Raw genomic sequence first — 13,840 nt, forward strand, 5'->3', positions numbered from 1 at the left:
CAAGTGGCCCGAGCGGTGGGCCGGGAGTCAGCTCAGGTGCCTCGCCCAATCGCGGAGCTCGGGGACGCCGGCCGCACAAGCACCGCCTCTGATTGGTCGCCTATCGCAATATGTCGCCTGGGGGCGGGGGGGCTGCGGAGTCGTCCTGCGCGCGAGCGGGATTGGCTGGAGGCCTGCCGCGCCGGCGTCTTCGGGTGCCCAGGAGGGCGCGCAGGTGAGCGGGTCGTCGGCCCTGGTGGGGGTGCGCAGTTGGGAGCGGGATGCTCCCTCGGGTGTGGAGATGGACTAGCGCTCTGGTGAGGTGGGGCCGGTGGAGAGGGGCCCGCGCAGCTGTAGCGAAGGTCCAGCTCGCAGGTGAGCAGCTGCCGGCGCTCAGGTGAGGAGGGACAGGTGTGGGGATGCTCCTTGGCCCACCCTGTTACCCTAGGTAATGACCCTCTCCTGCTACGACTTGGTGAACCTCCTTTCAGCCGAATTGTGAATACTGCTATTTATTCTCTCAAGAAATATGTGGGTTGTATGGCCGGAGTGAGGAATTTGGGAAGCTTGGGGACAGAAAGGCCAGGGGTGGCTTGGACAGCCCCAAGCCCTGGAAGACCACCAGGTGGGTGGCAGTGGCAGTGCTGAGGATGGGCACTAGTTCCACCTGCAGGACTTCTTTTCTCCTAACAATCGGGATGGTTTGTGGAGTGGAAGTCAGGAATAACCAGTGTCTGACTCTTGGGATCGCTTCCGACACAACCCTTCCCTGCAGTTGCTGCAAGTAGGAGATCTACAACCCACACACCACGAGCCAAGCACAGGCATGCCCCAGTGGAACCCGGTTGCAAAAGGATTTGGGGAAAGAAAGGAGAGAGAGTGGATGTGTGTTAGGTGATAAATAATTGGTGGGAACATATACACCAAAGTTTAATGATGCCTGGGGGATGGATTGGAAGGAGAAAGAGGTATTTCTTTCTTTTTTTTTCCTTCTTCTATGTTTGACTTCTACTCTTACACAGTGAGTGTATATCGTGTGACTTGTGAGAAGCAGAAACCTTGTAACTTCCATCAAAACAGGAGTTTACCCTTGAGAATCACGGAGCAGGGCCTGTGGGCACTTCCTCCATATAGCGCTCATGCCCATGTCTGAGCCTCAGAGACTGTCAGTCCGGTGCAGGGACCCAGCCGCTCTAGGTCAGTGCAGAGCCTGAAGGGACGGCTCATGGGGAGCACCCTGACACTGAGCAGGTGTGGCTTGAGAATCTCATGTGGGACCCACGGAGGATCACCGGCCTCTTCGGGTGGATGAGTGGGAAAAGGTACAGGCAAACCCAAGGATCACCCCCAAACCTGCCTCACCATGCCTTGGGTATGGAGACAGGGTGCCCATGACCTCACTGACTCCTTAGAGACACAAGTGTTCCCAGATTTGTTGTAAGTTTTCATTATTGTAGGAGAGAGAGAACAAAGCCAGACGCTGAGCCTCCCACGCCGTTTCAGGCCTTGGCGTGCGACTCTCCCAGTAGCTGTGCCAGTGGAACTCTCTGTACCTTGCCCTCTGTCCCAACACACAGGGGCGTGTCCTTCTTCACCCATGCCCAGGGCCCTGTGTGAGGCCTCATTTCTGGTCTCGTCTCCTGTTGGTCGTTATTAGTTGTTCCCAGGGCACTGCTCATCCCCGCAGCTCTCTGAACATCTCCCAGGGTGAGTACTTGCACTCGCGGGGCCAGTGGCCTCACACAGGAGGGCTCCCACCCCTGTCCACCCGGGTCGAGCCTTTCTCTTTCATTTTGAAACCCGATTTGGGGCATGCCTGTGTCTACCACTCCGAGACTAGTGCACTGCTAAATTGGACCTCTTGTTCTTCCCATGATGCTTCAACCAAATAACCGTGTTCCCGTATGGCAGGTCCCCAGAGCGGTGCCCAGCGCAGGCCTTGGGACCTTCTCTCACCATCAGATGTTACTCCACCCCCACCCCCTGCCCCCATGTGTCACAGCAGGCAGAGGTCCCTAGACCCAGCTGGGCTGCAATCCCCAGGGTCTGTTAGCAGGAGCAGTTCTACCCTCCAGGTAGGTGTGAGAGTTCGTGTCCAGTGGGCCCTTGGCACTGGGTGAGGGCTAAATGTGTAGTGACAGACAGGGGGTGTCACCAACAGAGCTCTGGTTTCAGCACCTGTCCATCCTCCATCTAGAGGTGGAGTCTGACTCTCCTCTCCCTGAGTGACAGTGAGCCTGTGGCCAATCGGATTTGGTGGGAGTGATGTCACAGGTCCTCCCAGCCACTCAGAAAAGGCAGCCTCCTTCTGCCTTACTTCCTGGTAAACGCAGGGCCTGAGGCCACCTTGCTGTGGGGAACCCTGTCGGCCTGCACTGGAGACCCCTGGAAGCTAAGCGCTGGCTGCAGATGGCTGGCTACAGGGGCCTCCGCCAAGGCCTGCTGCTCAGACTCCTGACCTGCAGAAACCATGAGCAGATGAAGAAGATCTGTGGTTTTCTGTGGCACTGGGGCCTGAACCAGGGGTGCCCTACCACTGGCCGGCATCCCTAGGTCTTTGTATTATCCATTTGAGACAGGGTCTCGCTAAGTTTGCTGAGGCTGGCCTCAACTAGAGGTCCTCCTGCCTTAGCCTCCAGCATCACTGGGATGACCAGTGTGTGCCCTTGCACTTCACAAAGATTTGTTGTTTGAAGCCAATGAGCTCAGGGCTCATGTGCTTTGCAGTTGATACCAGAATGCTCCGTGCTGGCACCCCAGGTCTTTGGAGCCGGCTGATTTTGTAGCTGCTTCTGCCAGTCTCACCTGGAGGAGCTGCCCCCAACCCTGGCTGCTGCTGATAGTGAGGGTAAAGGCTGACTCTCAGGTGGACACTCGGGAGTCCAGTGTGGCCCTGAGCCCCTGGCACCCATGATCCCATTCACTTCTCACTTAACAAAGTGGGAGACGTGGCTACTTTGCAGAAGAGGGAGCTGAGGCTTAGCAGACCTCGGTAAGGGTTGAGTCACCCACCTCGAGGTGTTCAGGTGGGGACATGTTAGCCATGGGGGCTGGGCACACTGAGAGCTGTCAGCCTCGGATGGGGGCCATGGGGCCAGCCACCACCTGCCCTGCTGTGGTGACCCTCAGGATGCCAGAAAGCCACCGCGGGCGGAGTCATCCCAGGCCCCGAGGAGCCGAGTTCTCAGGCTTGTGTCGTGGGACTCAGAAACCCGTCTAGGGGCTGAGAGGGCTGCCCGAGAGACCCGTCCCTCTCCCTGCCTCCTCTGTCCCCACGTGTGGGAGGGGAATCCTGAGATTCCTAAAGAAAGTTGCAGGCAAGAGATGTCGGCGGGGAGAGGTAAGGGAGCTCCCGGGACCCTGCTTCAGGCTAAACCTGTACGGAAAAAGAAAAAGCCCGGCCCTCCTCCCTCCCCGCGCTGAGGACCCCCCAGGGGGCCGAACCCCGTTCTGCCTTTGGAACCCACCCACAAGCAGCAGCAGAAACCTCTGGACCCTCCGTCTGCCCCAGGACTAGCCGTTTCTTGTGGCCTGCCCCTGTGTCCAGCCAGCCGCAGCTCTATACGATTTGCTTCCTGTCCCAAAAATCCATAACGGATGCCCTGGACCCTTGGGTCTGGTGGACGTTTTCCTGACTGCTGTCTGGCCATGTCACAGGTGGATTCAGGAATTTGTCCCAGGAATGGCCCTTGGCCTTTGGCCAGCCTCTGTAATGGAGCTGTGAGTCCTTTATTCCAGAGGACCCGAGTCTCCACGGTTTGGTTGAACACGCTGGACGCTAAACCCCCTTTATCTGTCTCTAAGGGCCACCACCACAGAGCCCCAGGAGCCCTTCCGAGTCTGAACCCCTGGCCTGAGTAGCCCCTGCCGTGCTCCAGCGTGGAACTGAGTGCTCTCCCTCGACCCTGCCGATCACCTCCCTGCGGTTCTGACATCTCTGTCTTCCCTGCAGGGCTTCACTCGGCTGCTGAAGGATCAAGCAGGTCTTGAAACCACGGAGCCTGAGCCGGTAAAGGCCAGTCCAAGAAGGAAACCTTCAATCTGAAGCCGCTGGGCCAGAGGCGGAAGGTAGTGTGCGGCTCACAGCCCTCGAGCGAGCGTGGGAATAGGCAGTGGCTTTGAAAACGCGAGAACCAACTGGGAGACCCACTGAGGGCTCTCAGCTGCTGCCTGGGCTTCTCAGGAGTCCCCTCGACCCCTCCGCCCTCTCCTCCCAGTGAGGCTGGTGCCCAAGTGTCTATGACAGCATTCAGTGCCCAGGACAGCAGGTGACTTGGGTACTGAACTCTGAGCCAGCTGAACGCATTCACCTGGTTTTGTTTTACTCCAGGGAGACTTGCTTTTCCTTCTTGGTAACATCGCCCCTTGGCTTTTCACCTGGTTCTCAAGTTGAGGGTCTCTTTCCCTCAGTGACTTTCTGGCATGTGAGATAATCAGAAGGTAGTGCAGTGCCAGGCTTTGTCTCCAGGAAGACGCCAGTCCCTCTGTGGACCCTTCCTCGAGGCAGAGGTGCATGGGGGCCCTTGGGTTTCACGTGGATTGGCGTGAATACTGGAGATCAGAGGCGGGCGCTGACTTGGTGGGCTTTGGCTGGGAATGGGGCAGGACTGTCCATCAAAGCTGTTCTCCTGCGAGATGAAAACGCCTTCCAAAGTGGAAGTTTTATTTATGTGTTTATTGGTCCTGGGATTGAACCTCTCAGCCACATCCCCAGCCCTTTTTTATTTATGTTATTTATTTTTCTCAAACTTGGGACCTTCCTGCCTCAGCCTCCCAAGTCGCTAGGGTTACAGGTGTGCGCCACTGCGCCTGCACCATGGAAGTTTTTTGGATGAATGTAAATTTTTAAAAAGTAATTCATGGTCACTCTTGAGAAAGAAATCAGTGTTAAAAGCTTTAACAGAGAGAAGAGACAGCCCTGTGTGGCATCCCACAGGCCACTCACTTGTCCCAGCAAGCACCTTGCATTCTCTTTCCTGTTTTTGTGTTGTTTGTACCTGCTCATGGTGCGGGGGGGGGGGGGGGGGGCGGGTAATTTGCTTCAACCCCTCCCAGCTTCACAGATTTCCTTCGACACATCCAGTAGCTAATTAGGCTACATCGCTGTGGTGGAACTAATATCATTTTATTGTTGAGCCAAGTAATGTTCTGCTTTAGAATGTTTTCTGTTGCTATAACTAAATACCACAGGCAGAGTGATTTATAAAGAATAAAGGTTTATCGAGCTTATATTCCTATAAGCTGGGAAGTTCAAGATTGGGTAACTGTCAGGTGAGGGCCTTCTTACTGGTGGGGATTCTGCAGAGTCCAGAGGTGGCACGAGGAATCAATCACATGTGAGACAGAACTCCTATCCAAGGTCTTTCCTCTCCTTTTAAAGCCACAGTTCCATCAGATTAGGCCTTTACTCTTCTTGCCCCATGTAGCTTTGCTCCTCTGTGAAAGGTCTCGCCTCTAAATCTCATGGTAGTTTCCACCTTCTTAGTAGCTCACAATGAGAATTAAATTTCAGCGTGAGATTCCATGTGCCTCAAACTGCAGCATGCACTATATTGTGGTTCGGTCTCTTTTTCTTCCATTGTCTGGCTTTCTATTTTTCCTGGGGTTAGTGATCGCCTCATTTTGTGCACTTGCTAAGTTTTTTATGCATCTACCATTAATTTTTTTTCCTGAACGTTCTGATGTAACTGTCATTACCGGCACTAATTTTTCTACACACCCGAACACAGCAGAATCGATGGTCTTCATTTCCTTCTTCCTGAGCCATTTGTCTTACACGTGTGGGTGGTTTCTGCGTTCCTGCTCTGTAGCTGTTGTCCTGGATTGCCCTTCCACTGAGCGATTCTCTAGATCCCCAGGCTCTGGATAACCTCAGATAGAATTCTAGATGGAGAGAAAATTTCCCTTGGAATTTTAGAGCGTCTCATTGTTGTCTTCTGCGATCTGTTTGCTGTTGAGAAGTCCAAGGCTCCGTGGTTCTTGACCAGGTTTTCTGAGTGCTTTTTTTAGATTCCAGGGATTGAACTCCAGGGCGCTTAACCACTGAGCCACATCCCTAGCCGCCCCACCCCTCGCCTTTTTTTTAAGAATATTTTTTCAGTTGTTGATAGACCTTTATCTTTATTTATTTATATGTGGTGCTGAGAATCGAACTCAGTGCCTCACATATGCCAGGCAAACGCGCTACCACTGAGCCCCAGCCCCCCCCAGCCCGTTTTTGTATTTTATTTAGAGACAGGGACTTGCTGAGTTGCTTAAGGCCTCACTAAGTTGCTGAGGCTGGCTTTGAACTCATGATCCTCCTGCCTCAGCCTCCCAAGCTGCTAGGATTACAGGCGTGCACCACCGTGCCCAGCTTTTCGAGCACTTTTAAGATGTGTTGGAGTCGGGGGCACCACCGCTTTCTCCAGGCAGTGGGACCTGGAGAAGCAGTTTCCTCCCTTCTGTCTGTAGGACACTGCGCTGTGCTCTCTGGCTCCTGGCGGGGAGGTGGACAGGCACGGATGCCTGCCTGGGGAGGCTGCCTCGTAACAGGGGAGACGGGAGGCCTGGGGGGAGGGCCTTGAGCCCGGACGCTGCCTGTCCCACCGGGAACCTGCTGTCAGGAAGGAGGTGCGGAAGGGGGCCAAGCACGGGTGGCCCGCGAGCCCTGCCCGTGCTCCTGGCAGAGCGGGGTCTGCCCTCGGGGACCGCCTGAGCAGGACGTCTTTCTTCCCCGCAGGACCCGATGGCTGCAAAATCCCAGCCCAGCGCTCCCCAGCCCGGGAGTCCCGGCCGCGTCACCAACGGCAAGGCGGCGTCTCAAGGCCAGTGGGGCCGCGCCTGGTGAGGTCTCCCCCGTCCTCTCAGAGGTTTCCACCTGGGGCTGTGGCGCCCCCGTGGGGACCCTTTGCCTGAGACGCTTCGCCCTCAGCCCGGGGGTGAAGTAAGGGCTGGAGCAGGGGAGGAGGCCCATCTCGGTGACCATCCCTTTTCCACGACGCTTGGCACCGTGGGGGCTTGCGACTGATGCTCTGGAGGTTGGGATATCTGCATGTGGGTACCGAGGTGCGGGGCCTGAGCGTCACGCGTACTGCATGGCCCCTCGTACCCATGAGCGCGGGTGACTTGGCACAGTACTTGTAACACCTGCACTGTGAGCCGACTGGCCACGTGAGCCAGGTGTGGGCCTTTTCACTTGGCCCCATGTGCGCCCTCTGAGTTCCAGCTTCTGGTCACTTTGGGCTTGGATGGGGATGTCAACCCCTGTCGCCTCCTGCACAGCAGCGGGGCCCTGCGTGCCCTCGGTGGCCTGCCATGGTGCCCGGGGTCTCGTTTCTCAGTGTGAGCCCCAGGATGGGGGTGGAGCGTCCTCCCTGGCCTGGGACAGGGCAGGTCTCGGGGGCCACGAAGGGCCCTGGGCTCCGTGGGTGCCCTCGGCCCTGCCCATCTCCGAGGAGCGCGCCCCAGCGGCGGGAGGGCTGCGGAGCTGGAGCCTTGCTGGCTCGGGCAGGGTGCGCACGGCGGCCCAGGGAGGCGGCCTGCTGACCGCCGGCCTCCCGCAGGGAGGTGGACTGGTTCTCCCTGGCCAGCGTTGTGTTCCTGCTGCTCTTCGCGCCCTTCATTGTGTACTACTTCATCATGGCGTGCGACCAGTACAGCTGCTCGCTGACCGCGCCCCTGCTGGACATCGCCGCCGGCCGTGCTAGCCTGGCAGACATCTGGGCCAAGACCCCGCCGGTGACCACGAGAGCCGCCCTGCTCTACACCTCGTGGGTGGCCTTCCAGGTCAGACCCTGCCTGGGGTCGGTGCAGGGGTCATGCTCTCCTGCCTCTGACTGGGATGTGGGGTCCTGAGTTGGGGGACAGTCACATCCCTGGGACGCCGCAGGGCGTGGTGGAGACGCGGGGCAGGGGCGCCTGTTGGCTCAGGAGTGTGCCAGCCGGCAGTGACATGCAGAGCGCACAGCAAGGCCAGTGGAGGGCTGGCCAGACCACAGGAGGGACTGTCCCAGCCCCCAGTGGACGCTGCAGAGCAGGAGGCACTGCTGGCAAGGCCAGGCCAGTGTTTCCCAACACGTCCCCTCCGTCCTGCTCAAGGATGTCCTTGGCTCTGTTGTGATGGCGCTGGCCTCCAATCCAGGAGGCCACCAGGAAGGGTGGCTTCCCAGGGCCACGTCCTCAGCCCTTTTTGTTTTTTATTTCAGACAGGGTCTGGCTAAGTTGCTTAGGGCCTTGCCAAGTTGCTGAGGCTGACCTTGAACGTGCGGTCCTCCTGCCTCAGCCTCCTGAGCCCCCATAAGGGGACTAGGAAGGACCAGAGTGTCCCCGGGGCAGCTGGGCTGTCAGGGTATCTGTGGCGCATTCCAGGGTGGGTGCTGGTTCAGCAACCTCTGCTTGGCCTGCAGCTGGAGCTCCCGGGAGCTGTTGAGTGGGGCACCGCCCAGGCCCCAGGGCTGCTCTGCCGGTGACGCAGCAGTGGACCGCCCCATCATGCTGTGGGCCGCCGGTCACTGGGCTGGGCACTGTGTCTCCCAGGTGCTCCTGTACACGATGCTTCCCGACTTCTGCCACAGGTTCCTGCCAGGCTACGTGGGAGGAGTGCAAGAAGGGGCCGTGACCCCGGCAGGTACCCCCGTCCACCTGCCCACACCCTGGGCCCTGCCCGGGCCAGTGGCATGCAGGCGCTGGCTGCCCTGTGCCTCCATGTCCCGGGCTGGCCCTCCCAAGCCAAATCTGTCCCAAAGAGCACTCATGAGGAGAATGAGTTTACTGGGAACTTTCCACAGCGCCGGGCTTCCAGGCAGAGGAGGGCAGCCGTTGTCCCCATGTGAGGCTGAAGTCCCTTCCTCAGTCAGGAGGGGCTCCTGGCCCCCACTGTCTGCCCGTCCCGGGGCAGATGGATGGAGCGGCCTCCTAACTCAAACCCTGACCGTCCTGACCCCACCCACCTCAGTCCGGCTTCAGGCTGCGCGTGGGCAGGTGGTTTGGACGTCCTCCCTGTCTCTGCCCACAGAGCTCCCTGCCTGGGGGGAGGCTGGCGGGCTCCGGGCACTCACAAGGGGAGCCTGGGACCCATGGGACAACCCTACTCTGCGCCTGTTGCCCCTCCTGACAAACCCCAGGCCCACGACTCGGTTGTGGCCAGTGAAGGAGAATCGGCCAAGGGAGAGGGCTGGCCTCCCTTCCTTCTGCAGTCTGAGGGGTGCTACTGGCCATTCGGCTGGTGAACCTGGAAGTAGCTTCCTCTGGGATGGGACCCAGGTTCCCTGGACAGGGGACCCAGGGAGCAAGTCGGGCCTCGACCAGGCAGGGACAGGCAGCCAAGCGACTGGTGCAGGTCAGGAAAGGCGGCGACGTGTCTCGCCCTCCCCCGCAGGCGCCGTGAACAAGTACCAGGTCAACGGCCTGCAGGCCTGGCTCATAACGCATCTCCTCTGGTTTGCCAACTCTCACCTCCTGTCCTGGTTCTCCCCCACCATCATCTTTGACAACTGGATACCGCTGCTCTGGTGCGCCAACTTCCTGGGCTACGCTGTCTCCACGTTCGCCATGATCAAGGGCTACTTCTTCCCCACTAATGCCGAGGACTGGTATGTTCCCTAGGAGCTGGTCAGACCCAAAGTGGGCGGGGAATGCCTCCACCCTGCCTGTTTCTACTGCCCTCGGGTAGGAGGTCATGGCGCCCCGAGGACTGAGACTCCTGGTGGGGGGCGGTGGGCGGGAGTCCTGTGACTCTGGGGAACGTCCTTTCTCAATGTCTGGTGCTCTCGCGCGCCTTGAGAAGAGAGTGGCTGAGTCATCATTTGTAGGGTCGTCAGGGAGCAGGGACACCAGAGACCACTTCTCTGGGAGCAAGGACAGACTATTGCCCATGTCTTTGGACTGCCTGGGGGCACCTGAAGTGTTCTTAGGGAAGTTGTATCTCAGCAGCTTGAGGTAACTGCTTCCCTGTTGGTTGCATCCATTCCCAAGGAAGCTTCTCATTGCCCACCCATCCATCTATGCATCCGTCATCCACCCTTCTCTCCACTCACTCACCCACCTATCATTCATTCATGTGTTCACCCATCCATCCATCCATCTACAATACATCCATCTACCCATTCATCCATCCACCCACCCAACCATCCGTCCACCCACCCATCCATCCATCATCCACCCATCTACACATACATCCATCATCTACCCTCTCCATCCATCTACCCATCTATCTGCCTTCCTATATGTCCACCTACCCATTTATCCATCTTTTCGTCAATAGATGTTTGGTAGGCACTTCTTGTAGACACTCTAAATAGCGGGGCTCACAGTTTAGTCTGGGGATCCAGCAAAACAAAGTGTATTCCATTAATTGTTACATTTAGGCTCTTGGAAGTATCTCTGGATGATGGTGATTTTTTTTGTTGTTGTTAGTTTTTGGTGATCTGTTTTATAAAGTGTGTTATCGCTGGCCTCCCGCGGCTCCCAGAGGTCACTATGTGCTTTATAATCATCACCTGCTGTAACAGCCCAGCTGAGGGAACTGGACGTGAAAACTTGGTGTTCTGATTAATCCCTGTTTGTGCGCAGCAGGGTCTGCGTGTGGGTTGTGTGGCTCATTCTCTGCCCCCTGCCTGAGGCTGGGCTGTGGGTCAGGGACCAAGGTCACACATGGCTGTGGATCTTGTGCAGCAAGGGAGACCCCTGGGACCCAGGCTCTGGCTCTCCTTGTCTACGGGTCACAGTTTACACTGTCACTTTCCCTGGGGCCCCAGGTCTGCTGTGTGCTGTGTGCCGTGTGCAGAGTGAAGTCTTGGCTGGGCTGGTGTGCAGCTCCCCCGTGCCTGCATCAGGGCATGGCGGTGAGGGCAAGGAGGACCCAGGAGCTCCCGCGGGGGACGTCTCTGCTGGGCCACTGCTCGTGGAGTGATAGCAAAAGAGGGTGCCAGGCTTGGGCAGGAACCTCAGTGTCCCAAGGCTCTGTGTGGCTCTGGGTGGCCCATGCCAGGGTGTCACCTAGGCCACTCATTAACCCACCACCACCGGCACCCCCCACAACAGCGAGGCGCGGTCGGTGCGTGAGGCCTGTGGTGAGCGCGTCCTTCATCTGTTTCCAGCAAGTTCACGGGCAACTTCTTCTACAACTACATGATGGGCATCGAGTTCAACCCCCGCCTCGGGAAGTGGTTTGACTTCAAGCTGTTCTTCAACGGACGCCCGGGGATTGTGGCCTGGACCCTCATCAACCTGTCCTTTGCAGCTAAGCAGCAGGAACTCTACGGCCAGGTGACCAACTCCATGGTCCTGGTCAATGTCCTGCAGGTGAGGCCCACAGGGACGAGGGCCAGAGCTCTGACCCTGCCCAGAAGCCAGAGTCCCCTCCCAGGGCGTGGCCGGGAGCCCTTCCTTCTGAGCACCGTGGCCCCTCCTCGTCCCCTCCTGGGCTCAGACCCTGTGACAGGGACCTCCCCCGCCCCACCCCAGCATGGCAGGAAGAGCCGGCAGTGCTGTTGCGGGGTTCTCCGCGGCCACCCAGGCCACCTGCTCTGGCGTCGGGGTGGCGGCGGCCAACGCGCTCCTGTCCTGCAGGCCATGTACGTGCTTGACTTCTTCTGGAACGAGACCTGGTACCTGAAGACCATCGACATCTGCCACGACCACTTCGGCTGGTACCTGGGCTGGGGCGACTGCGTCTGGCTGCCGTACCTGTACACGCTGCAGGTGAGGAGTGGCGGCGGTGGCCAGCCTCTCGGGACTCGGGGCTACCCCCAGGGCCCTGTGCCGCCCCCAGGCACCCAGGGCCGACCCTGAGCACACACACTGCACCAAGTGCCGAGGTGTCTGTCCCTGGGGGGCCACTGAAGTGGTCCCCGCTCCTAGGAAGAAGGGAAGGTGCTGTGTTCTGTGGCTCCCCGACTTATGATGGGGTCCTGTCCTGAACATCCCGCCCTGCGTGGAGAATACCAGATCAAAAGTGCACTCTGAGGCAGTGGGGGACGCGCGAGGCCAGCAGCCGCGCCACAGTCCCGGGCCTGCCCCAGGGCTGTGCAGGAGTGGGGAGCCACAGCGTGGATCGTCCTCTGGGACCAGCTGGGAGGTGGGGTCAAAGCCGGTCACAGGGCGGTGATGGCAGGTGTCTGGGTGGCCTGCCGCCCGTGCCAGGGCCCCGAGGAAATAGCTGCTCCTGGCAGAGGGTGGGGTGAGGGTAAAGGCCCTGGCATCGTGGTGACTGCAAGTCTGCCAGGGCCTGGCAGCCCACCAGGACCTGCTCCTCCACTTGGCTGGCTGCCGGCTCGCTGGATCTGGGACTGGCTCCATTTCCAGGCGCTAAACTGTGGGAGCGCAGTTCTCCTCGGGGACTGGGCCTTGATTAGTGGCTTGAGGCCAGCACAGCCCTCTGGGTAGGTGCTGTGTCCAGTCAGTGCAGGACCAGGGCCATCCCGAGGCCTGCTCCTGCCCATGTCTGGGAGGCGCTGCTCACCCATCCCTCGGGCCCCCGCAGGGCCTGTACCTGGTCTACCACCCCGTGCAGCTGTCCACCCACCACGCCGTGGCTGTCCTGCTGCTGGGCTTGCTGGGCTACTACATTTTCCGGATGGCCAACCATCAGAAGGACCTGTTCCGTCGGACGGATGGACGCTGCCTCATCTGGGGCCGGAAGCCCAAGGCCATCGAGTGCGTGTACACGTCGGCAGATGGGCAGAAGCACCGCAGCAAGCTGCTGGTGTCGGGCTTCTGGGGCGTGGCCCGCCACTTCAACTACACGGGCGACCTGATGGGCAGCCTGGCCTACTGCCTGGCCTGTGGCGGCGGCCACCTGCTGCCCTACTTCTACATCATCTACATGACCATCCTGCTCACCCACCGCTGCCTCCGGGACGAGCACCGCTGTGCCAGCAAGTACGGCCGCGACTGGCAGCGCTACACCGCCACCGTGCCCTACCGCCTGCTGCCCGGGGTCTTCTAGGGCCCAGGAGCTCCGGGGCTGTGACGAGCGCTGAGCCCGGCTGGTGGGGCTGGCGTCCCAGCCCTCTCCGGGAGCCCAGCACCCTCACCTGGAGACACAGCGCCCGGCATTGTGCCAGGGGGTTCTGGGTTCACCGCTGCCTCCTGCCAGCAGGCCGCTGGCGCCCTCTGGTCTGCCCCCAGGGCAGGAGGGACGGCCCTTTGTAACTGTTCACGTGGGAGCCCAGGCTGCCGCTCTGCCCAGAGGAACCCGCAGCTGAAGCCCTTCAGGCCATCTTGTCCCCGAGGTGAGGACGGCTCTGACGCCTGCGAGAGAAAAGTGGCACCAGGAGCTGCACGCAGCAGGCTGCCCACACCCACCTCACGTCCACTCTGTGGCCATGGGCAGGCCCTGGGGACAGCCCTCCTTCGCCGCCTGCACACTGGTAACTGGTCAGCGGAGGGCCCGAGGGACGCCGCAGAGCCAGGGCGTCTGGTTGGTTTCCTTTTGCTCCTGCTGCACAGCCGCCAGGGGTGTGGCATGGTGTGTGCAGGACCAGCCAGCCCAGCTATGGCCTTTCTGAAATAAGGCCGCGGGCTCCCCGTGCCCGGCTCCGGGGAGGTCACCCACCAGCCTCGGCCACCTGCCTGTGGAACGTGTGTCCAGCTTGCTGCTGACCCTGAGTGGACTCTGGCTCAGAGAGCGCCGTCCCAGGCCTCGCCGTGCCTTCGAGGAGTCCCCGCTCGGGAGGGGCTCCCTCCCAGGGCTTTCCTTACCAGCCCTGTCCCAGACTCAGGGTCTTCTGAAAGCTCTCTTCAGACCTGATTCCACAGCACAGCTGCTCCTTTTTTATATTAAACGTTCCCTGTTCAGATAAGTCCCGGTGTGCTTTCTGTCCCTGGGTGGCCTCTCCCATCCTAGGACTGTTTGTGGGTGCAGACCCAGCGTAGGTAC

General features: G+C 59.4%; 1 protein-coding gene across 3 annotated transcripts; it reads left to right on the forward strand.

Annotated features, from left to right (window-relative positions):
* Positions 1–134: 134 nt before the first annotated feature.
* On the forward strand, positions 135–13,763 carry Dhcr7 (7-dehydrocholesterol reductase). Of its 3 annotated transcripts, none has more exons than XM_027944722.2 (9): positions 135–214; positions 3,932–4,047; positions 6,701–6,804; positions 7,524–7,746; positions 8,497–8,587; positions 9,338–9,551; positions 11,058–11,262; positions 11,530–11,661; positions 12,443–13,763. In XM_027944722.2, the coding sequence occupies exons 3-9, from the start codon at positions 6,707–6,709 to the stop codon at positions 12,905–12,907; spliced, it is 1,428 nt and encodes a 475-aa protein (XP_027800523.2). In that variant the 5' UTR covers positions 135–214; positions 3,932–4,047; positions 6,701–6,706; the 3' UTR covers positions 12,908–13,763. The 3 variants fall into 3 exon arrangements, with proteins under 3 accessions (XP_027800523.2, XP_071472068.1, XP_034492781.2); XM_071615967.1 differs by lacking the exon at positions 135–214 and adding an exon at positions 245–376; XM_034636890.2 differs by lacking the exons at positions 135–214; positions 3,932–4,047; positions 6,701–6,804; positions 7,524–7,746; positions 8,497–8,587 and having other exon boundaries at positions 8,599–9,551.
* The last annotated feature ends 77 nt before the right edge of the window (positions 13,764–13,840 follow it).

The sequence above is a fragment of the Marmota flaviventris genome, chromosome 9, assembly GCF_047511675.1.
Source record: "Marmota flaviventris isolate mMarFla1 chromosome 9, mMarFla1.hap1, whole genome shotgun sequence".
In the NCBI taxonomy this organism is placed as follows: Eukaryota; Metazoa; Chordata; class Mammalia; order Rodentia; family Sciuridae; genus Marmota; species Marmota flaviventris.

What these genes read in the sequence shown, in the direction of transcription:
- Dhcr7 (XM_034636890.2), top strand. Translation starts at nt 8,665, where the DNA reads ATGTCCCGGGCTGGCCCTCCCAAGCCAAATCTGTCCCAAAGAGCACTC. An exon ending in CCCACTAATGCCGAGGACTG is followed by an intron (nt 9,552 to 11,057) that starts GTATGTTCCCTA and finishes ATCTGTTTCCAG; the next exon opens with CAAGTTCACGGGCAACTTCT. An exon ending in TCCTGGTCAATGTCCTGCAG is followed by an intron (nt 11,263 to 11,529) that starts GTGAGGCCCACA and finishes CCTGTCCTGCAG; the next exon opens with GCCATGTACGTGCTTGACTT.